The following is a 22,855-nucleotide window of genomic DNA, read 5'->3' on the forward strand; positions in this document are numbered from 1 at the left end:
GGAGAGGGGTGATAGAAGCATATCTGTCCAGGCGGAAGATAAGACGTGCAGCAGAGTTCTGAACGGATTGAAGGGGGGGATAGGTGGCTAAGTGGGAGACCAGTGAGTAGGTTGCAATAGTCAAGGTGAGAGGTAATAAGAGAGTGGACGAGAGTTCAGGTGGTGTGCTCAGAGAGGAAAGGGCGAATTTTGCTGATGTTGTAGAGAAAGAAGCGACAGGTCTTGGCTATCTGCTGGATATGCGCGGAGAAGGAGATGGACACAACCCACCAGTCTATGGATTGATCTGCTATGATTAATGGAAAGAAAATTATTAGGTTTGATACATAATTTTACCTTATGCTTGCGAGTGTCACCTACTTGTGGGTACGTTAGGATTTTGTTGTGTTTTGGACAGCTCACACCTTCTACCACAAGTGTAACAGAGTAGGATATGGTCCTAGGTTCCCTGCTCTACAGTGCACCGCACCGACCACTTGGCTACACCAAGGACCTGCTTGCTACTATAATAGAACTAGCCATAATATCTGAAGCTGTCACAGAGGCTGGTTTTTACTGTTTCTTTCTCATTTTGGGGGGGGGGGGGGTGAGAGGGGGTCTGAGACAACTGGGAGAGTAAAGGGAGGGTCATGTTAATCCATCCAGTGGTTATCTGGTCATTTAGGGCACCTAAAACAGATCTAGACCAAAACGTCTATTTACCCTGGATGTTTTTGCTTTGGTCCATTATGGCAGAAAAATGTCCAAGTTTTGGGAATGCCCAAATCCCACCCCCAACACACCCCCTTGTAATTTGGATGCACTGAAAAGAAACTGCATGGAAAAAGTCTTTAAAATGTGTTTTGGAAATAGAAATTCAGACATTTTGGCAAAAGGCCATCTGCCGCTTTATGCTGCTTTTTCAGCGTTTTTCTGATTCGAAAATGAACTGCCTTATGAAGAATTTTTTGTTATTAAGAAATTTTGAAAAAGTTATTTGACAAGTTTATCTGGTTATAATTTTGATTGAGAGTGATAAGGTTTTTTCACGTATTGAGTGGAGGTTTTTGGCCAGTGATGTAAATTGAGCTGTGTGTTTTTCCTAGTGTAGTAATATTTTACACTGAGGTCTTTTTCTCCACCATATAATTATTTTTCCAACTAGATTTTTTAAATATTCTGTTCCTTTTGTATATATTTGGAGGTAATGTTGATTTTCTAATGATTAATTGGTTCATTTTTCTTGTACTGTTGGCGATTGAAATCACCTTTTTATTATATTATCCATGGCTCCTTTAACAAAGCTGCGCTACTGATCAGTGGCATGCTGAATGTGAAGAAGCCTATTCTATACCCATGAGCTTCTTTGCATTCAGCGCGCCCTAATCTGTAGCACAGCTTTGTAAAAGGATCCCCCAGTTTGTTAGCTTCCAAAATTTCTGCTAACAAAGCCAGATGGATGGTAGTGTACTCATATCACTATCCTTTTCCCATTTACTTGTGGAATTTTTATTCATAAGGATTCCAAGGTGTTTTTTGTGTCCTGCAGAATTTTTAGTTTTCAGATTCAAGGCCCTCTTCAACATATAACGCTATTTGCTTCATAGACAAAAAAGAAAGGTATAATGTCCACATTTTAAAATAACCTGCTAACATCCAGAACATGGTTTACTGGAGGTAATAAAATAGTTCAGCTCTGGAATTCATTGCCGGAGGATGTAGTAACAGCAGTTAGCGTATCTGGGCTTAAAAAAGGTTTGGGCAAGTTCCTGGAGGAAAAGTCCATACTGTGCTATTGAGACAGACTTGGTGAAGCAACTGCTTACCCTGGGATTGCTGGTGTGGAGTGTTGCCATGAATTGCCAGGTACTTGTGACCCAGCTTGACCACTATTGAAAACAGGATACTGAGCTAGATGGACCATTGGTCTGATCCAGTATAGCTATTCTTATGTTCTATGTTCTTGTATATCTTTCTAATGTACCTATTGAATTTAAAATTAAGCTGTAGACCCACATGCCACTATTGCTTTATGATTTGTACTAATGGCTGTCATGGGAGCGAATGTCATAAAATATAAGTACCATGTGTGGGAATTTATTTATAAGAAAGATTTATTTCAAGAAAATATATCCCTCGTGTACACTACCAGTACATTCAAAGGGATAACATCGTGCTACTACTACTGATTTCTGTAGTGCTACTAGACGTACGCAGCACTGTACACATGACATAAAGAGACAGTCCCTGCTCGACAGAGCTTACAATCTAATTAGAACATACAGGACAAATAAGAGATAAGGGAATTGCTAAGGTGGAAATGATAAAATATGGGTACTGAACAAGTGAGTAAGGGTTAGTAGTTAAAAGCAGCATCAAAAAGGTGGTCTTTTAGCCTAGAAAGAAAGATAAACTCAAAGTAATTCACATCAGAGCATAATCACCTCAAATTTACAAACTATATGGCAAATTCAATTTCAGAGACTAAGGATCGGTAACTTTCTGGAACAAGGTGGGTAGGCGTGGAGGGGCATAATCGAGGGGGGGGGGTGACCATCTCTAAGGGCGCCCATCTCTAAGGACAGATGGTCGTCCCCGGTTTTCAGCCATAATGGAAACCGAGGACGCCCATCTCAAAAACGACCAAATCCAAGTCATTTGGTCATGGGAGGAGCCAGCATTCGTAGTGCACTGGTCCCCCTGACATACCAGGATACCAACCGGGCACCCAAGGGGGCACTGCAGTGGACTAACTGATGCACTAACTGAACGGAAAAAGCCCTTCCCTTACCTATCCCTTAACGATTTGGAAAGGAACGGCCATGCATGAAGGAAATCACATGCAAATGAGCTGCTCGCTGTTAGCTCATTTGCACACAATTTCTTTCCTAAGGAGGGGAAGCCAGTGCCAAAGATGGCTTCATACATGCAGACAAGCCTCACCCTATGCTTGGAACAACCTTCCTGAGTCCTTACGCCAAGCCCCCTCCCTGCCCGTCTTCAAGTCTTTGCCTAAAGCCCACCTCTTCAATGCTGCGTTCGGCACCTAACCCTTACCGTTCAGTGAATCCAGACTGCCCCAATTTGACTGCCCCCTATCGGACCCGACCGTTCACTTGTGTATTAGATTGTAAGCTCTTTGAGCAGGGACTGTCTCTCTTTGTTAAATTGTACAGCGTTGCGTAACCCTAGTAGCGCTCTAGAAATGTTAAGTAGTAGTAGTAGACAAGCTGTATGTATGATAGCTGTCTACAGCCTTAAATAAATTGCCATGTACAACCTTAGAAAAGTACAAGTCCAGGTGAAAACTTCCAAGTGCTCGTCAGGGATGGCTTTTTTTTTTTTTTTTAAGAGTGTGGGTGAAGGATGTCTTTCACTATGCCTCTGTCCCTGCAACGGCAGTTGAAGACGTCCTTCGCTATGCCTCCGTCCCTGCAACGGCAGTTGAGGACGTCCATGCCTGGATGTTTCTGTGAGGACGTCCATGCCTGGATGTTTCTGTGAGAAGGACGTCCATGCCTGCTATGCCTCTGACACCCCCTTTATTTGGATTTTGGCTCATAAGTAGCATCAGTGTGATTTGAACCGGCCACCTCTGGATTGCAAGACCAGTGCTCTAACCACTAGGCCACTCCTCCACTTCCTTGAAATTTGGCTGTTCCGGGGGGGGGGGGGGGGGGCAGTTGAGGATGTCCAAAATGTTGGAAAGAAGGACTCCACGCCTTCGTTATGACTCCGCCGACACACACATACCTCCCCCCCCCCCCCAGGACCTGCATACTGCCCCCCCCCCCCCCCCACAGGGACAGCCAAATTTCAAGGGAGTGGAGTGGAGGAGTGGCCTAGTGGTTAGAGCACTGGTCTTGCAATCCAGAGGTGACTGGTTCAAATCCCATTGCTGCTACTTGTGATCCAAAATCCAAATAAATAAAGGGGGTGTCGGAGGCATAGCAGGCATGGACGTCCTTCTCACAGAAACATCACATTTTGGACGTCCTCAACTGCTGTTGCAGGGACGGAGGCATAGCGAAGGACTTCCTCAACTGCCGTTGCAGGGACGGAGGCATAGCGAAGGACGTCCTTCACCCATACTCTTAAAAAAAAAAAAAAGACATAAGTTTTTAAAGTTGTTTTTTTCGGGTTGGGAGGTGGTTAGTGACCACTGGGGGAGTCAGGGGAGGTCATCCCCGATTCCCTCTGGTGGTCATCTGGTTAGTTCGCGCACCTTTTTGAGGCTTGGTCGTGAAAAAAAAATGGACCAAGTAAAGTTGGCCAAATGCTCTTCAGGGACGCCCTTCTTTTTCCATTATCGGCCGAGGATGCCCATCTTTTAAGCATACCTCATCACCCCTTCGGTACACTGCCGACACCCCCGGGAACTTTGGTCGTCCCCGTGACGGAAAGCAGTTGAGGACGCCCAAAATCTGCTTTCCATTATGCCGATTTGGGCGACCTTGAGAGAAGGACGCCCATCTCCCAATTTGTATCGGAAGATGGGCACCTTTCTCTTTTGAAAATGCCCCTGAAAGAATACACCATTACTGTTACAGTGCAGTATTTAGGTATGAAATTTCTGTTCTCAGAGGAGTCAGATTCTCATCACATAAAGTAAGAGTCATTCCGTGTCAAGTGGACCAGGGGTCCCCACCTCACCATCTCAGATTTTGGTGAAATTTGGTACATAGTTTCTTTATGATAAAAAACTAAGCTGTGCAAAATTTTAGTTCAAAAGACTAAATTTTGGAGGTTCTAGGGGACCTCAAGTAAAGGGTTGCAAAATGTCGCTTGAGCAAAAATGACATTTTGGGCCAACTTCCAGAAGCTGTAAAACTGGAAGTTTTAGTAGTACAAGGGGGATATTTGGAGAACCTGCACTACTTTTAGGGCTTAATGAACTGGCAAAACCCCATGTTCCTAGTCCTCTTACGTTTTGAATGGTTTAGGCTCAAACTTTGCCAAAAAAACGGCAAAAATCAATTTACAGCGATGTTGAGGCTGCTGTAGTTTCTAAACTAGTTGGCCTTTCAGGTTGATTTTTGGTAGGTGTACTAAATGCACGGCTGTAATGAGGCATTCCAATTTGCAGCACTTTCCTTCAAGTGGTTGAAAAATTATAAGCGTTCAAAGTTGGTATAAAAAGCATTTTTGCCCATTTGGGCTATCTTTGATGCCCTTGATCTCCAGTGGAACAGCTTCAATATTCTTTCTTTTAGCACCATTAGAAAGAGCAGATTTCCTTCTATCAGAATATGTAGTTTTCATTTTGGAGTCTCATCATATAAGGATTGCAAAAATGCCCTCAAATGTTTGCGGGCAGCAGCCTGTGATTTCTTCACTACACCCTTGATACAAGTGTAGTAAAAGTGATTCTTCTTTCAAAAAGCACCGATTTTTTAAAATAAAGAACACATTATGTTATAAAACTGTATTCAAGAAAACTAAAAAACAGGAATGTTTTTTAGGATGTGGAAGGATGAGGCCAGGTTTCATAACAGGTTTAAAGAAAACTGCAGTCAGTTAGGATGACCGACTTGGCCAATTATGATTGGTGGACCCTGTTGCAAGGCGTATGAGTGTCTGTTGCTGGTGTTTCTTCACCCTTGCTACAGTTTGACGTCTTAGTGAACTGTAGGCATCAAAGTAAGCCTAGCAACAGACACTCAGGAGCCAGGAGGTACCAGAAGCATACAATTGGGCAATGAAACAAACAATTCTGCCTTGCAACAGGGTTCACCAATCATAATTGGCCAAGTCTAACTGGCTAAAGAAGTTTTCTTTAAACATTATGTTATAAACTGTGTTCAAGTAAACTAAAAAACAGGGTGGAAACCATTGTATACATACTTCTTGTTGAAGAAACTCGCACCTGCACCGACAGGCTCATTTATATTGAATTAAATGCCACAAATGAAGATATTAATCACTTAGACTGAAGTAAAATTGTACACATTGAAAACCTGATTGCAAGAATAAATGCGTTGTTGAACTGATGCTAATGGTCATCAATGGATCCAGAAAGATCAGATGAATTTCCACTTTGCTCAGTTGGCTGTTCAAGTACATCAGAGTGTCATTTACTGACATACAATAAAAATAAAGGTTTGAAATTAATTGAAGAGCTTCTGCCTGATCAACAGAAGTTGTTACAAGAGCGTTCTGGTCAACTTTTCGATGCTGGATCAACTATTTGCCTTCATCATGAATCCTTACTGTTGAAAAAGTTTGAATTTTTGCAAAGAACCTGCTGTAACCCATTTTCCAAAGGTGGTCATAATGCAAAAGGGGCTTAAGAGTGCTGGATGACACACTAGCAGCCCAGCTAAAGGCCTTAACAAGCAAAATATTTGTGCCAGGTCAGAAACTATGTCCATCTTGTCGAAAAGACGTCAGTAACAGAGCTGCTGATTCTTTATCATCATCAACAACAGCAGATGATGAACACAGTGACATTTCTGGCAAGTTGAACACAAGTTTGACATCTCTTGGTATTTCTCCATTAAAGTTCAAAAAAGTCAGCAAGTGTGATGTACGAGGCTACACCAAGCGCAAAATCAGGCGACTGCAAAATACTTTGTCATCATCTTGCAGTTGCTGGTGGCTTAGACCTAAATGAGTTTGAAACTAACCTTCTACCAGTCAGAAATGTGACAAATGTTCTGATTATGATGACCTGCTAAATGAGTTGAAAAACAAAGTCCAAGTTTCAGCAAATCATGCAGAAAAAACTGCAAATACTAACTTTAGCACCAAACAGCTGGTCTATTGAAAGAACTGCCTCAGAATTCATGGTTTCAACTAGAATGGTTAAAAAAGCAAGAAATCTGAAATCAGTTTGTGGAATTCTGGCAAAACCAGACAAGAAGAAAGGTAAAGTTTTACCAGAAGAAACAGAAAAACAAATTCTTGGCTTTTTTGAAGATGATGAATTCAGTAGACTGTGCCCAGGGAAAAAAGATTTTGTCTCTGTCAGAACTGGCACTGAAAAAATTCAAATGCAAAAGCGCTTGCTGCTTAGCAATCTAAAAGAAATGTATGTTGCATATCGTACTCGAAATGGGCCAGAAGTGGGTTTTTCCAAATTTTGTGAGCTAAGGCCAAAATGGTGTGTCACTGTTGGCTCATCTGGTATGCATTCAGTGTGTGTTTGTGTCATTCATCAAAATGTGAAGCTTATGCTTGCTGGAAGCCATCTGCTGAACGAAGATTACAAAGCACTGATGGCTAAAACTGTGTGCAATTTGGAATGCAAAGAATGCATGCTTCACAGGTGTGAAATATGTCCAGGTAAAGATGTGCTTGAAAATTACCTGACAGAAGTGTTCAGTGATGCTGACCCAGGTGAAACAATCGAGTTTAAGCAGTGGGTTCATACAGATCGCACCACACTGGAGACCAAACAGATGTATGTTGTTGATTTTGTATCTGAGCTTGCATTGAAAGTTTCAAACCTGTCAATTCACCATTACATTTCCAAACATCAGACACAATACTTAAAAACTGTTAAAGAAAACCTAAATCCTTGTGAAATTGTTGTTCTCTTGGACTTTGCTGAAAACTACTCCTTTATTGTCCAAGATGCTGTTCAAGGTTTCCACTGGGAAAACAGTCAAGCTACACTGCATCCATTTGTTGTGTACTTCCGTGATGCTTCAAGTGAAATTCAGTGCATAAGTGTTTGCATAATAAGTGACAGCTTGCGGCATGATGCAGTTGCTGTACATGCATTCTTGGAAAAATTAATCGTGTTCTTGAAAAGCAAAATTGGAGAAATAAAATATGTAATATACTTTAGTGATGGCTCAGCTGCACAATACAAGAACTTCAAAAACTTTGCCAACTTGTGCTATCATCAAACAGAATTTGGAGTAAGTGCACAGTGGAATTTCTTTGGCACAAGCCATGGCAAGACACCATGTGATGCCATAGGTGGTACAACAAAGCGACTAGCTGCTCAGGCTAGTTTGCAACAACCTAAAAATAGCCAAATTCTCACAGCACAAGGCTTGTTTGAATTTTGTGATCAAAAATAAATAAAATCAAGTTCATTTTTGTTTCCAAGGATGAAATTGAATCTTCAAGATCTGCACAAGAAGAAAGATTCAGTAAAGCTTCCACAGTTGCTGGAACTCGTGAAAATCACCAGTTTATTCCCATTGACTTGAACCAAATTTCAGTCAGTAGAGTGTCAAATGATTCCTCCTCATTTGTTGTCAAACTTTGTCAGTCAGATGACCCAGTGAGAGTACCTGGCATAAATGTGTCTCAACTTCAGCCTGGGCAGTATGTTGCCTGTGTTTATGACAACAAATGGTGGATTGGCAATGTCTGTGACACATCATTTGAAGAACATGATGCCTTGGTCAACTTATGCATCCATGCGGGCCTGCACGATCATTTCATTGGCCTAGCAGAAGAGATTCTTGTTGGATTTCTGAACAGCATATTCTAGCAGTTCTTCCAGTACCAGCAACTACAGCACTTGGACGACAGTATACATTTCCAGAAACAGCAGTGAAACTTATCAGTGAAAAATTCTTGTCACTTCAGCACTGAGGTTTTACTTGGGAACCATTAAGACACCCCCATTAGGCTTGAGAAACTAGGCAAAGACAACCAAATGAGGCTTGGGAACCTTAAGTAAGATGCCCACCTTCAGGCTTGGGAACCTGTGCCAAGTGGCTGGACTTGCCTGGCTATCGGGCGTGACCTCTTGGCGATGAGGTTGCCACTTCCTATTGAATTGGTAGTGGCGTAGCACCATGGACCAACGCATGCTTAAAGCAACTGAGTGATTATACAGCAATTAGAAACATCGATGGGCCCTACATCCGTTTCATCTATCATTCAACAATACTGGCCAAAAACACTTTTTTTGCAATCCTTATATGGAGAGACTCCAAATTGAAAACTACATATTCTGATAGAAGGAAATCTGCTCTTTCTAATGGTGCTAAAGAAAGAATATTGAAGCTGTCCCACTGGAGATCAAGGGCATCAAAGATAGCCCAAAATGGGCAAAAATGCTTTTTATACCAACTTTGAACGCTTATAATTTTTCAACCACTTGAAGGAAAGTGCTGCAAATTGGCATGCCTCATTACAGCCGTGCATTTAGTACACCTACCAAAAATCAACCTGAAAGGCCAACCAGTTTAGAAACTACAGCAGCCCCAACATCGCTGTAAATTGATTTTTGCCGTTTTTTTTGGCAAAGTTTGAGCCTAAACCATTCAAACGTAAGAGGACTAGGAACATGGGGTTTTGCCAGTTCATTAAGCCCTAAAAGTAGTGCAGGTTCTCCAAATATCCCCCTTGTACTACTAAAACTTCCAGTTTTACAGCTTCTGGAAGTTGGCCCAAAATGTCATTTTTGCTCAAGCGACATTTTGCAACCCTTTACTTGAGGTCCCCTAGAACCTCCAAAATTTAGTCTTTTGAACTAAAATTTTGCACAGCTTAGTTTTTTTTTATCATAAAGAAACTATATACCAAATTTCATCAAATCTGAGATGGTGAGGTGGGGACGACCTTTAAAATTGGTCCACTTGATACGGAATGACTCGTAAGCCAATCCAGAAAGAGTTCTCTTCTATCCATGTGTAAAATTTCACTATCAGTAGAGAGTGGACTATCCAGAGGTCTTCAAATTCATGGTCGTTGCTCAGGGTGACACCTAGTAATTATTGAGAAATCCTTGATATTTGTTGCAAGATTATAGATTTGTCCACATGAGTTTTCCCCTTTTAAGCTTCCTTTTTTTTTTTTTGAATTTTGTTTTTATTGGGTTTTCTTATCACTTTTAACAGATTTTTTTATTTAGCATCTTGGTATTATATTAATCCCAGTGGCAGATACACAGCCAGTGTCGCTACACTCATATTAGCCCTCTTCTCAAGTCACTTTATTGGTTCCCTATCTGTTTCCACATACAGTATATACTCCTCTTATTGAGTTACAAGTGCATTCACTCTGCAGCTTTTCAGTACTTTTCCACTCTCCCTACACTCCTCTCTGGGAACTCCATTTTATAAGAAGATAAGAATAGCCATGCTGGGTCAGACCAGTAGTCCATCTAGCCCACTGTCCTGCTTCCAGGTCACAAGTACCTGGCAGAAACCCCAATTTGTAGCACCATTCCATTCCATTCTACCAATCCCAGAGCAAGCAGTGGCTTCCCCCCATGTTCATCTCAAATCTCTCTTATCTGTACCCTTATACTCCACTGCCAACTCCAGACTCTGTTCCTTTTATCTTGCTGCACCGTATGCCTGGAATAGACTTCCTGAGTTAGTATGTCAATCTCTAGCTCTGACCATATTCAAATCTAGGCAAAAAGACCACCTTTTTGAGGCTGCTTTTAACTACTAACTGCTATTCATTTGTTCAGTACCATGTCTGTATTATCATTCCCACCATAAGTAATTCCCTTATTTCTTATTTGTCTTGATTAGATTGTAAGCTCTGTCGAGCAGGGAAGGTCTCTTACATGTTTAGTGTAAAGTGCTGCGTAGGTCTAGTAGTGCTATAGAAATGATTAGTAGTAGTTACGGCATCAGAATGTAGGTTTAAAAAAAACATTTGATGGACAGATTAAAATCCTAACTCTATTAAACCATTTTCTTTAGACAACCTAGGTTATAGCAACACTAAAATTTAGCAGAGGGAAATGGCTGAGCAGATGATAATTAAATAATTAATTAGCAAAAGACACCTATTGGATTTTTACGGTAGTGACACTGTCTTGTAGATTTCACAGTATCCCACAGTTTTTGTTTTCTGATCACTAAGTTATCTACTCTTTCCAAAAGAAGGATTTTTTGGGAATCTTTAGGCAGATTTCATTGTCTGGGCGAGTGCTTACCACACAAAGACGCTGACAATCCTGTTTTACGTATGTTGTACTCGTCCTATGATCACTCATTCCCCCGAATCTAAAGTGTTTACAGCTGCTACGAAGCAATGTTGGCAAGTTTTTCTGAATGATCATTTCTCCGAGGACAAGCAGGCCTATTCTATTCTTACAAGTGGGTAATGCAGGCGCATTGCCCGGTCTAGATCTTAAGACAAGCCTAAGAAGAGTTTTGTGGAGCGTGAGATCTGTTCCACCACACACACGCGGTCACCTCAGTTGCTTTTTTACCCTGGTGAGAAGAGGGTGTATTTTTTTTCACCGTCTACACACACTGCTCATTCCAAGATCTTTTTTTGTGCCTTTCAACATGTTTTCCTTTCTCTTTTCGGCAGGTGCTTCTGTTCGTGGAACTTTGTTTTCCTTTTCTTTAATTTCTTAGATTTTTTTTGCACAAATTTTAACTTTTTACTTTTTAGTCATCACAAGGCCATTTTCAGGCCTTGGTCTTTTTATAATATTCTTTATTAATTTCTTACAGTTTACAAAATAAACTTATAAGTTGCAACACAGCAGCAATTACAAAAGTGAGTAAGTAATAGCCAGAATTATTAACAACAAAATCTTTGTATCAGTTGTAAAGAAATGAAAATATACTGAAGGCAATATTCAGATTCCTTAGACCACCATCAGTTTGGGAGGAGTATTCAAATAAGGAGTCTAATGACATATAGGTAAAAGGAAAATGGCCTGATCCACAAATCCCCTGTATCTTTATATTTCCCTTAGAACCTTTACACCAACTGTCTGGGCAATTTCTTATTTTCTGTGAACTTTTTGGAGCTGGTCTGGGTCAAAGAAATATATTTATTCCCCCATATACTTTATACAACATTTGCAAGGGTATGCTAACAAGAATGTAGCTCCTAAAGATCTAACTTCTTCTCTATAAGCTAGGAAAGTTCTTCGATCCTGCGTAGTTCTCATCACATCTGGAAAGATGCATACTTTTGTCCACAAAATATTTTTTGTGAATTTTTGAAGTATAATTTCAAAGAGCCTTCAAGTCTTGTTCAAAAACAAACGATATCAGTAAAGTCCTTCGAGTAGACACTTCTGAAATAGATTCCTCCAATAAGCTGAATATCTTGAAGATTTAATTCAGGATTTTGATCATTAACTATTGGGTTCACCTCAGACTGTTTAGATTCTGGAAGGTAATAAATTCTATTGGCGGAATAGCAGACTGAGGGTATGCCAGAATTTCAAGGAGATATTTCTTAAAGTCCATTCGTGGAATTCCAATAGAAATAGGGAAATTTAAAATCCTCAGATTAGTCATCTATTATAGTTCTCTAGCTGTTCCAGCTTTGAAGCAACTTTCATTTATCCACTACTAACATATCTGTAACATTTTTAAGAGATGTAATATCAGTTTGTATCCGAGTGTTTTGAATTTTCGCTTCTTGTTTAACAGTCTCCAAAGCCAGCGATAGAGAATATACCTTGTTTATTAGTAAAGCAGTGTCTTGGGATGTTTTAGCAACTGCCTTGGTTAATTTTGTATCGCTGCCCAAATAGTTTGTAAGGTTACCGCTTGGGAGCAGCGAGCTCATGATCGTCTCCTCTGCTACTTGGGGCTGTGCACCACCCTCAGAGGCCCCTTCGGTCACGACTTCCGATTCCATTAAGACCTCCTGCATGGCCCAAAGATTAGCAGGACAAAGCAGCTAAGTTCTGGCGGGGGATAGCGATGTTTCAGCCCCTAATGGAAACGCCGCTCCTCCAGACGTTCCAACTGCGGGGTCCCTCTCGCCGGTTTCCAACTGGGGTGCTCGATAAGAAGCGTCGCAGCGTTTGCTGAGTGGGGGTAGGTATAAGGGCTGACGGCTGCAAACCCTTAACCACCCCTTTCTCTTAGTATGATGCATATTATAGCAGATTTCAAAGGAAAATCTGAGAATTACAGCGCACTCCTCCGACGCCCTCTCAAGCTCGGATCGCCATCTTGACTCCTCCCTTCAGGCCTTGGTATTGGCTGGGTTTGTCTCTCTTTTTTTTTTTTTTTTTCTTGTGTGCCTTGCCCCTTTTTCATGCACCATCGCTTCCTTTATTTAGCTGACATAATTTTCCCATCTATGTCACTAAAGTTCCCAGTGCTTCAAGCACTGTACCCAGTACATTCGGATGATCTGTGGAACAGACACCTATTCTTGGTGTCTCCAGTGGTTTAGGGCCTGACCATAGCCCCGTCCTTTGTGTTCGTATGAAGAAGAAAACCCAAGTTTCCAGAGAGGCTCAACGCGAGAAACTTTTTGGAACCAAATCCGGTTCCTCGGCGTAGACATCGGCATCAAAGTCGAAGGCATCGAGCCACAGTATCTGTGAGCATGGCTGCTGCTAGACCTGCAAACAATTTGGGCTAAGGCCATGAAGCATCGTTATCGATTCCCCCTTGATGCATGGTGCCGGGAGTTCCAGGGCGTCGAGGTTTCGGCACCCGAGAAGCATAGGTGCCTGGAGGACCGCTCTCCCTCCATGTAGGAGGTACCGATGCGCTCTTCTACCAGCAGCCAGCTCCAGTGTCAACCCCGGCAGACCTGTAACCTCTCTCTCAGCCAGAGCACCAGCTTTTCCCGATCTTGACTCTTGAGCACAACCAAGCCTTGCTTTCTGAGCTGCTTGATGGCCTTATACAATGGTGTGCATTGGCACCAGCGGTACTTGTGCCTACCCTGCCTTCTGTGGTGGCCCCTGGCCATCAGCCTACAATGTGGCCCCAGTGTTGACTGCCACCCAAGCCGGGACCCCCTTTGACGTCAGTGGAGGAAGCTTTGCCGGATTTGAGATGGGAAATGACTCCTCAACGCCATTCTCAAAGATATGGCTTCTCTGCATCAAGGCAGGCTCTGTCTCGACCCTCCCTTAGAGAGGTTTTGTCTGACACCTATGAGGAGCACTCATAGGAAGAAAAGATCTCAGGTACTTTTCCTCAGACGAGTCCTATGGGATACCTTCTCAACCCTCCTCTCCACCTGAAAGGAGAAAGTCTCCCCCGGAGAGCCTTTCATCTTTTGTAAATGAAATGATTGCCATTACATTTCCTTTAGAAGTGGAGGATGAGCTCAGGGCCAAGATGCCTCAGGTCCTGGACTACACATCTCCTCCTAGGGGGAGGTTGTGACTGTCCTCTCCACAAGGTGCTCCAGGAAGTCCTCATTAGGAATTGGGTGTCCCCTCTGTCGGTCCTGGTACTGCCCAAGAAGATTGATTCCATGTACTGGATCAACAGCACACCTGGATTTGAAAAGCCTTAGTTGCCTCACAGTTCCATGGTGATGGAGTCCGCTCTCAAAAGAGCCAAGAGTTCCAGGGACTATGCCTCAGTGCCCCCAGGTTGAGAAGCCTCAGTGCTCATCTCTTGAATACGATCCTACAAGCTCTTTATAAGCTTCTACTTGCGAAAGTCGGTGTTCAAGTTCATGAACCTGGCTGAGACGCTCCCTCCGGAGCAGACTGAGTCACTTCACCAGTTGGCCAAGCAGAGGAAAGTGCGTCGAAAGTACTTGGCCAGGGGCACTTAAGATACTTTTGACGTGGCATTCAGGATCCTCATCCCAGAGTATAGCAATGTGCAGACTCACATGGCTGCACGTTTTCTGACTTGGAACGTTCTGTTCAGTAGCGGTTGGCGGATTCCCCATATCAGAGGGATAACCTTTTAGGAGAGAAGGTTGAGAAGGTCGCAGACCAGATCAAGAAACATACTGATACCATCTCTTCTCTCTCCCGCCGGGCGTGTTCTCCATCTACCTCCTCAGGAAGACTTTTAAGGAGGAGTCCCTATTACTATCAGAGGCGTAGGTACAACCCCTCAGCCCCAGCATGCCTGTTCATGTCAATAGCTTCCGCCTAAGGTCCCTGCTGCCCCCCAGGCAAAGCAAGGGATGAGTTTTTGACTGGCTCCAGCAGAGCATAGCTGCAGTAAAAGTGTTTATCCCAGACGACTTGCTGTTTGGGGGGAGGCTGAAATGTTTTCAAGAAAGGTGGCCCCTTATAATCTCTGGTGGGTTCTTCAAGTAGTCCGTCTCAGATACACCCTCAATTGGTATCAGAAACCTCCAAATTGCACACCAAGAGCTCACTTGTTCAGCTCTCAGCACAGGCAGATACTTGCAGAGGAACTCTCAGCCCTTCTGAAGGCCCACACTGTCGAGCCCATTCCACCAGAGAGGAAGGTGTGCAAAAGAAAACAGGGGAGGATGCATCCCATCCTAGACCTAAGGACCCTGAGCAAATTCCTGGTTAAAGAAAAGTTCAAGATGGTTTCCCTGAGCACCCTTCTCCCCATGATTCAGTAACATGATTGGCTATGCTCTCTGGACTTAAAGGATGCATATATTCACATCCCGATCCTTCCAGCCCACCAGAATAATCTTCGATTTTGGCTAGGAACACATCACTACCAGTACTTTGTGTTGCCCTTTGGCCTCGCAACAGCTCCCGGGGTCTTCACAATATGTCTATAAGTACGTTGCAGCATCGCTACGCAGACTGGGAGGGTGGTGCTCAGAAGTTCATGCAGCTGATTATTCAGGTGCTGAAACTACTTGGGTTTGTTTTAAACTACCCTAAGTCCCACCTTCGCCCAGCCCAGCGATTGGAGTTCATAGGAGCCCTGCTTCATACACAGAAGGCTCGAGCATACCTCACAGAGACGAGAGCAGACACACTTGTCGCACTCACTTATGGGGTTCAAGCCTCTCCACAGGTCACAGCTCGGCAGATGTTGATATTGTTGGGCCACATGGATTCCACAGTGTGTTACACCCATGACATGTCTTCACATGAGATCAGCCCAATGAAACCTAGCTTCTCAGTGGTGTCCATGGAGAGCCTTGGAGATGTCCCTAGAGCTTGTATGCCCCCTTCAGTGGTGGACCATTCGATCCAACTTGACTCGTGACTTCCATTCCAAATTCCTCAGCCACAAAAGGTGCTGACAATGGATGCATCTCTCCTAAGCTTGGGGGCTCATATAGATAGGCTTCGGTCCACCCAGGAATCTTCAGATCAATCTCCTGGAGCTCTGGGTGATCTGGAATGTTCTAAAGGTTTTCAGAGATTGGCTGTTTCATCAAATTGTGCTCATTGAAACAATCAGGTTGCCATGTATTACATCAACAAGCAGGGGGGGGCATCAGATCACTCCCTCTGTGTCAGGAGGACGTCTGGATGTGGCATTGGTCTCACCAGTATGACATGTTCCTTCGAGCCACTTATCTGGCTGGAAAACGCAACAGCCTGGCCGACAGACTGAGCAGGATAATGCAGCCACCCGATTGGTCTCTCAAAATGAGCATTGTCAGTGAGCTCTTCAGAACGTGGGGCACCCCCCTCGGTGGATCTACTTGCCACTCACATTAACCACAAGGTTCCTCAGTGGCCCATGACATACTAGCGTTAGATGCCTTCCTACCCAGTTGGGGGTCAGTTCTTCTCTATGCGTATCCTCCCAAACCTCTAGTAGGGAAAACTTTGTTGAAACTTGAGCAAGACCGCGAAACCATGATTCTAATCGCGGCGTACTGTTGCGGCAGATATATGGTTCCCTCTACTTCTGGCGTTATCCTCTAAAGAATAACAAGGATTTTCTTCTACATCCCAACCTCCAGTCTCTAGCTCTCACAACTTGGATGTTGAAAGCCTAGAATTTGCTTCCTTGGTTCTTTCGGAAGTTGTCTCCTAGGTCTTGCTGGCTTCCAGGAAAGATTCCACTAAAAGGTACTGTTTTTTCAGATGGAGGAGGTTTGCCGTCTTGTGTGAGAGCAAGGCCCTAGATCTCCTTGCTTGCCTTGCACACCTGCCAGAGCCGTAGAGGGTCATGTCACGGCTCATAATATCATACCATGGCTGCGTCGGTAGCCCACTTGAGGTCAGCCTGCAGTCCACACATTCATATCACACTACTGCCTTGAGCAGAATACCTGACACGACAGTCTGTTCGGGAACACAGTGTGGCAGAATCTGTTTGGAGTCTTGAATCCAACTCCACCCTCCTATTTCCATTTTATTCTGTTCTAGGCTGCACTCTCCCTCAGTTGTACATAGTTTCAGGTTAATCAGAGTTATTTCCTCGCTATTGTGAGGCCCAGTTGTCCAATGTTTGTAATTTGTAGTGAGCCTGGATGCTAGGGATTCCCCACTTGTGAGAATAGATAGTCCTGATTGTCCTTGGAGAAAGCAAAGATACTTACCTGTAGCAGGTATTCTCTGAGGACAACAAGCCTTACATTCTCATAATCCCTGCCACCTCCACTTGGAGTTGTCTCCTTTATTATTTTTCCTTTTTTGCTGTTGTACTCAACTGTTCATACAGCGGGTGGGATGGCACTCGCGCATTTGAGGTGGAGTGTGTCTTATGCTTGTCTTAAGGTCCGGATCAGGCAACGCAGCCTTTGTTACCCACTTGTAAAGATATAAGGCCTGCTGTCCTCGGAGAACTCCTGCTGCAGGTAAGTATCTTCGCTTTATTGTCTTAGAGAAGTTTTGCACTACAACTTGGGCTGTGTTTGAGGTCACTTTGATGTAGCTTATTAGTAAAATGTTTCAAACATTTGTAAGTGTGTGTGCTTTTTTTCTCCCCCCCCCCCCCCCCCCCCCACACTTTATTTAGAACTCGGTGTCGTGATGCTGGTCCCAAAGTACGGGCTGAAAAGAACATATCCCAAATTGCCGAGGTATTCAAAATGAAAGGATATTGCACCAAATGCAGCCAATTATTTAGTGATGACAAAAAAATGAATGAACACAGACAAGCAAGTGGACATAATGTTAGAATTATCAGCACAATGGAAGAATCCATCTTAATGTTCTGCCACATAAATGAAGTGAACAAGAATCCTCCCAATAGTTACCTGACTGTAGGTCAACCAGGGCTGAAAATCAGTCCACTGAAGAGAGTTTCCAGCTATAGTGGGTCTGGCAGCAGCCAGCAGAATAGAACTGTAGTGAAGTGCAGAAAAGATTCTGATCTTATAGAGCAAGGAAATAAACTCTGCATTAAACAGGAAAATAAACTGACTATTGACCACACTAAAACAGCCTGGTTTTGTGAGTGCAACCAAAAGTTTCTCACAGAACAGGAAGTTGAAAAGCATATTTTGGCAGCAAATAGTATCTGCCACAAATGCATCGTATGTGGAAAACTTGCTCAAGACCTTGGAGTCATACGTCTGCACATGAGCCGGTTTCATGGAGGGGCACACTTGACTAATTACCTTTTCTGGTGCCGTGCATGCAACATGGAAATGCCAAGAAGAGAAAGTGTTATGTCACATGTGACAGAACGTCATGGTGGGCATAGTTTTTACTTTGAACAAGAAGTTTTAGAAGATGAGCCTTCTTCATCTTCTGCCATTCTAGGGCAGAATGGCCCCAAATTGATGGATTCTAGTGGCTCTGTTTCCAATAAAAGTGATTGTTCTCGAGGAAAGTGGCAATGCCGTGTTTGTGAAGAAATGTTTGACTCAGAAGATAGCATTCAACAGCACTGTAAAGATTTAGGAAGCCATCAGTTCCACAAATACTCCTGTGGCCACTGCAAAAAGCGATTCCACAAAGTGGAAACACTATATAGACACTGTCAGGATCATCATGACAGTGAAGTAATAGTGAAATACTTCTGTGGCCTTTGCGATGACCTGATCTTTGATGCGGAGCTAGAGTTTTCTAACCACTTCAAGATGGTCCATAGCACAGATTATGTGTTTGTGCCAGAACAGACAGAAGAATCAGTAAAGAATCTAGCAAGCTTATCTGAAGCATCCCAGAAGAAATGTGTGCGCCTTATCTGTGGCTGCTTAGATAATTATGCCAGCAAAGTACAGCGAAGGGAAGATTATAGCCAGTGCCAGCAAAATCTGTTAAATAAGGGTAGCCTTTGGTATCGGTGCTGTTCTTGTTCAGCAACAGCCCAGAAAATAGCAGACATGGAAGATCATCTTTCTAAAAAGCACAGGGAAAGCAGATCCAATCCAGAGGAATTTGTAGTAAAGTGTGGACACTGTGGTAATTCCTTCTCTGACATTGAAGGTGCTCAGCAGCACTATCATGGGAAACATAGCTACTTTGAAAAACCCAATGTGATGTATCGTTTTGGGTCATCGGAACCTAATACCAGTGTTTTCAAGTTTGATGCCAGTGGTGCATGTGTTAGCAAGAAGCATGGTACAAAAGCAGCACTTCCAGTTAAAACCAAAGTGATTGACGTCTGCATCTCCAGCATTCTTTCGGAGCCTTGTTCAAGGTCAACAGCTGACACCAAAAAAGAAATGGAGACCAAAGCCGATTCTCCAATGGACACAGGTACAGTGATCATTCAAATATGGGAATTATACATAGGGCTTCTACTCTTAGGTATTTTGTAAATTTTGGTGTTTATTTTCTCCAAGGACAAGCAAGCTATATTCTCATGTGGGTGACGTCATCCATGTTGCCCGGTGCAGAACTTGATCTAATATGACTTTAAGAGCACATACAGCATTCTCACCACACGTAACCCGCCGCAAGAGCCCTTGGCCATCAGTCTCTTCTCTTCCACAGTGAGGAGAGAACACAATTGTCCCACACTCCTCACAGCATTTGGTGCATGATCATTGTTCGGATTTTGTACCTTCTCTTCAGAGTATTTTTTTTCCCCTGATTTCTTTTTTCTTTTCTTTAGAAAAGTTCCACTCCCTTCACGCAGTGTTTTTAGTTTGATTTTCTCCACTTTTAAGTTTTCTTTATTATTGATGCACTCAGTAAGGTCTCTTAGGCCTGAGCTCCGGTAGGGTATTTGCCCTTTGCTTTTTCTGGTTCTTGCCCCTTTTTTCAGCCACCATTGAACCATTTGATTTGGCCATATCTGTTTTCCCTTCTATGTCATGAAAGGTTCTCAGTAGCTTTAAGTGCTGTGGCCGGTGCAGTAGGGCCATCTCTGGCAAAGGCACTCATTCTTGGTGTCTTCGGTGTTTGGAGCCTGAACATACCCCTTCCAGCTGTGTTCTTTTTCTTCATATGAAGAAAAGAACCCAGATGGCCAGAGAGGCTCAAAGAGAGAAAACATTTTGGAGCCTTGTCCGAAACCTCGGCATCAGTATTGACATAGATGGTGGGGGTTTAATCGGTATTGGGTGCATTTGCCCTAAGGCTCAGAGGCCTGTCTTGGACACTGGGAGTGCACATGCATCAAGTGGGTCTCCACCTGCCTTGATGCCGACTGCTGTGCAGGGCCTCCGGCACCGGTCAGCATCGGACCCAACCTAGCGGCAACATGGGGATTCAGCGTCGTCCTCATTGGCACCGATGACTGGTATTGATCAAAGGCCAAGAAACATTGGCATCGATCCCCCTCGACACACTGTGCCCGGAAGCTCCAGAGCACTTCGGTCTTCAAGAAATGTTGGCACCAGCTTCAAGAAATGTTGGCACCAGGAGGTGCCGATTCGCGCGTCTCCACGTAGCCAGGACCAAACACCTGTCTCAACCCCCTGCAGTTCAGCAGTCTGTCTCTGAACCAACACCCAGCCTTTCCCGATGGCCTCTCTCGATGATTGCACCCAGACCATGCTCACTGAGCTCCTGGTGGGGTTTTTACAACAGTGTGCATCTGTCTCTGGGGTCATTATTCAGCCGCTTTTCTTGCTGCTGCCCCGCAAAGCTCTCAGCCTGCGGTGAGGTCTACAACACCGATGATGGCGTGTGGCACTGGTGTTGACATCCACCTATGTTGACACCCCCTTGACAGTAGAGGAAGCTTTACCAGAGTCTACGATGGAACAGACACCTCGATGCCCTTCTTGGGGACATGGCTCCCCTGTTTCGAGGCAGGCTTGGTCTCTGCCCTTCCCATGAGGATTCTATCGCTGACTCTGTTGAACACTCATGGGAGTCTGAGAATCCACAGTACTTCTTGGAGGAGGAGTCCTACGGTATCCATACGACTCCTCCCCCCCCCCCAGAGGAAAGGAGGAAGGCTTCACCTGAGGGCCTTTCCTTCAGGTTTTGTATGGGAAATGGTGGCTGCTATTCCCATTCATTTAGAGACAGAGAACGAGCCCAGGGCTGAGGTGTTCAAGATCTTGGATTACAGATCTCTTCTTAGAGAGGCTGTGACTGTCCCCTTCACTGGATCCTGAAAAATATTCAGGTAGAGAATTTGGATTCCCCTCTGTCCCTGTCCTGCCCAAGAAGATACACCATGTAGCAGATCCAGAGTTCCCCAGGGTTTGACGAGCCTCTGTTGCCTGGTGGTGGAGTCCACACTCAAAAGAGCCAGGAGTTACAGGGATTATACTTCGGCACCCCCTGGCAAAGAACTTAGAACCCTGGATTCTTTTGGGTAGAAGATGTATCAGGCCTCTGTGCTCATCTCCTGTATTCAAATTACCAGCTCTACATGATCCTATACTTGTGGAACTTTGTGCACAATATGTCTAATTTGGCAGATTCTTTCCCACAGGAGCAGGCTGAATCACTTTCTCAGTTGATCAGCAAAAGGCATGTAGAAAGTTCTTGGCTTGGGGCACCTATGACATCTTGATGTGGCGTCCAGGATCTCTGCTCAGAGTATAGCAATATGCATACTCTCATGGCTGCATGTCTCTGACTTTGACCCTGTGGTCCAGCAGAGGTTGGCAGATGCCACATGCTGGGAAGATCACCTTTTTGGAGACAACATGGAGTAGGTTGCTGACAAGCATGGTGATGACCCTGAAAATAGAACTGAGGCAGAAGAGAAAGAAATGAAGTTGGAACAAAAGGATATGAAGGTACCTAAAGAGAAAAGACAACCCCAAATCACAAATGTTGAAGCACATACCAGGAAATGTACATGGAAAGCGATGGCCACAAATGCTCGCAGTCTAAGCAATAAAGTTCATGACCTTCAAGCCCTGATGTTGGAGGCAGACTTAGACATTGTTGCAATCACGGAGACGTGGCTAAATGGTTCGCATGAATGGGATGCAAACATACCAGGCTATAATCTATTTAGGAAGGATAGAGAGGGTCGTAAAGGTGGAGGAGTAGCTCTGTATGTGAGGAATGATATCACAGCGACTGAAATGACAGGGACCTGGGGAAAGGAAGAAGCGATATGGATCACCTTAAAAAGAGAGGATAGAACCTCTATACACGTGGGTGTTGTCTACAGATCTCCAAAACAATTGGAGGAACTAGATAAAGACCTGATCGCAGATATTCATAAGTTGGGAAACAAGAGAGAGGTGCTGTTGCTGGGAGATTTCAATCTGCCGGATGTAGATTGGAAGGTTCCGTCTGCGGAATCGGAAAGAAGTAGAGAGATCGTGGATGCTTTACAAAGCGGTTTGCTCAGACAAATGGTAACGGAACCCACGAGGGAGGGAGGGACACTGGATCTGGTGCTCACAAATGGGGATAGCGTGTCAGATATCCGAGTGGGGTGCCCACCTGGGCAGCAGTGACCATCAAACGGTTTGGTTTGATATTACAGCTAAAGTGGAGAGTGGCCACTCAAAACTCAAAGTTCTGGATTTCAAGCGTGCTGACTTTAGTAAAATGGGGGAATACCTGAGGAAGGAGATGATGGGCTGGGAGGAAATATGAGAAGTGGAAGGACAGTGGTCCAGGCTGAAAGAAGCTATAAATAGGGCCACGAACCTTTATGTAAGGAAAGTAAATAAAAGCAAGAGAAAAAGGAAACCGATATGGTTCTCCAAGCAAGTGTCTGAGAAAATAAAGGCTAAAGAGTTGGCGTTCCAGAAATACACAAAAACTAAAGAAAAGGAACACAAGGAGGAATACAGGATGAAACTGAAAGAAGCCAAGAGAGAGATACGTCTGGCAAAAGCGGAAGAACAAATGGCTAGAAATGTAAGGAGGGGTGACAAAAATTTCTTCAGGTATATAAGTGAAAGGAGAATGACTAAAAAGGGAATTGTGAGACTAAAAGATACTGCGAACCGCTATGTGGATAATGATGAAGAAAAAGCAAATTTGCTA

The 22,855-nt window shown here is 43.8% G+C and overlaps 1 protein-coding gene across 2 annotated transcripts in view; it reads left to right on the forward strand.

The window, feature by feature from the left end:
• ZNF451 (zinc finger protein 451) overlaps positions 1-22,855 on the forward strand; it is a 345,089-nt gene that overhangs the window by 122,457 nt on the left and 199,777 nt on the right. For both annotated transcript variants that reach the window (XM_030198989.1, XM_030198990.1), the window contains exon 9: positions 17,505-19,195. In XM_030198989.1, the coding sequence (XP_030054849.1) occupies positions 17,505-19,195 (1,691 nt within the window). The remainder of the gene's footprint in view (positions 1-17,504; positions 19,196-22,855) is intronic.

The sequence above is a fragment of the Microcaecilia unicolor genome, chromosome 3 (assembly GCF_901765095.1).
Source record: "Microcaecilia unicolor chromosome 3, aMicUni1.1, whole genome shotgun sequence".
NCBI classification, from domain to species: domain Eukaryota; kingdom Metazoa; phylum Chordata; class Amphibia; order Gymnophiona; family Siphonopidae; genus Microcaecilia; species Microcaecilia unicolor.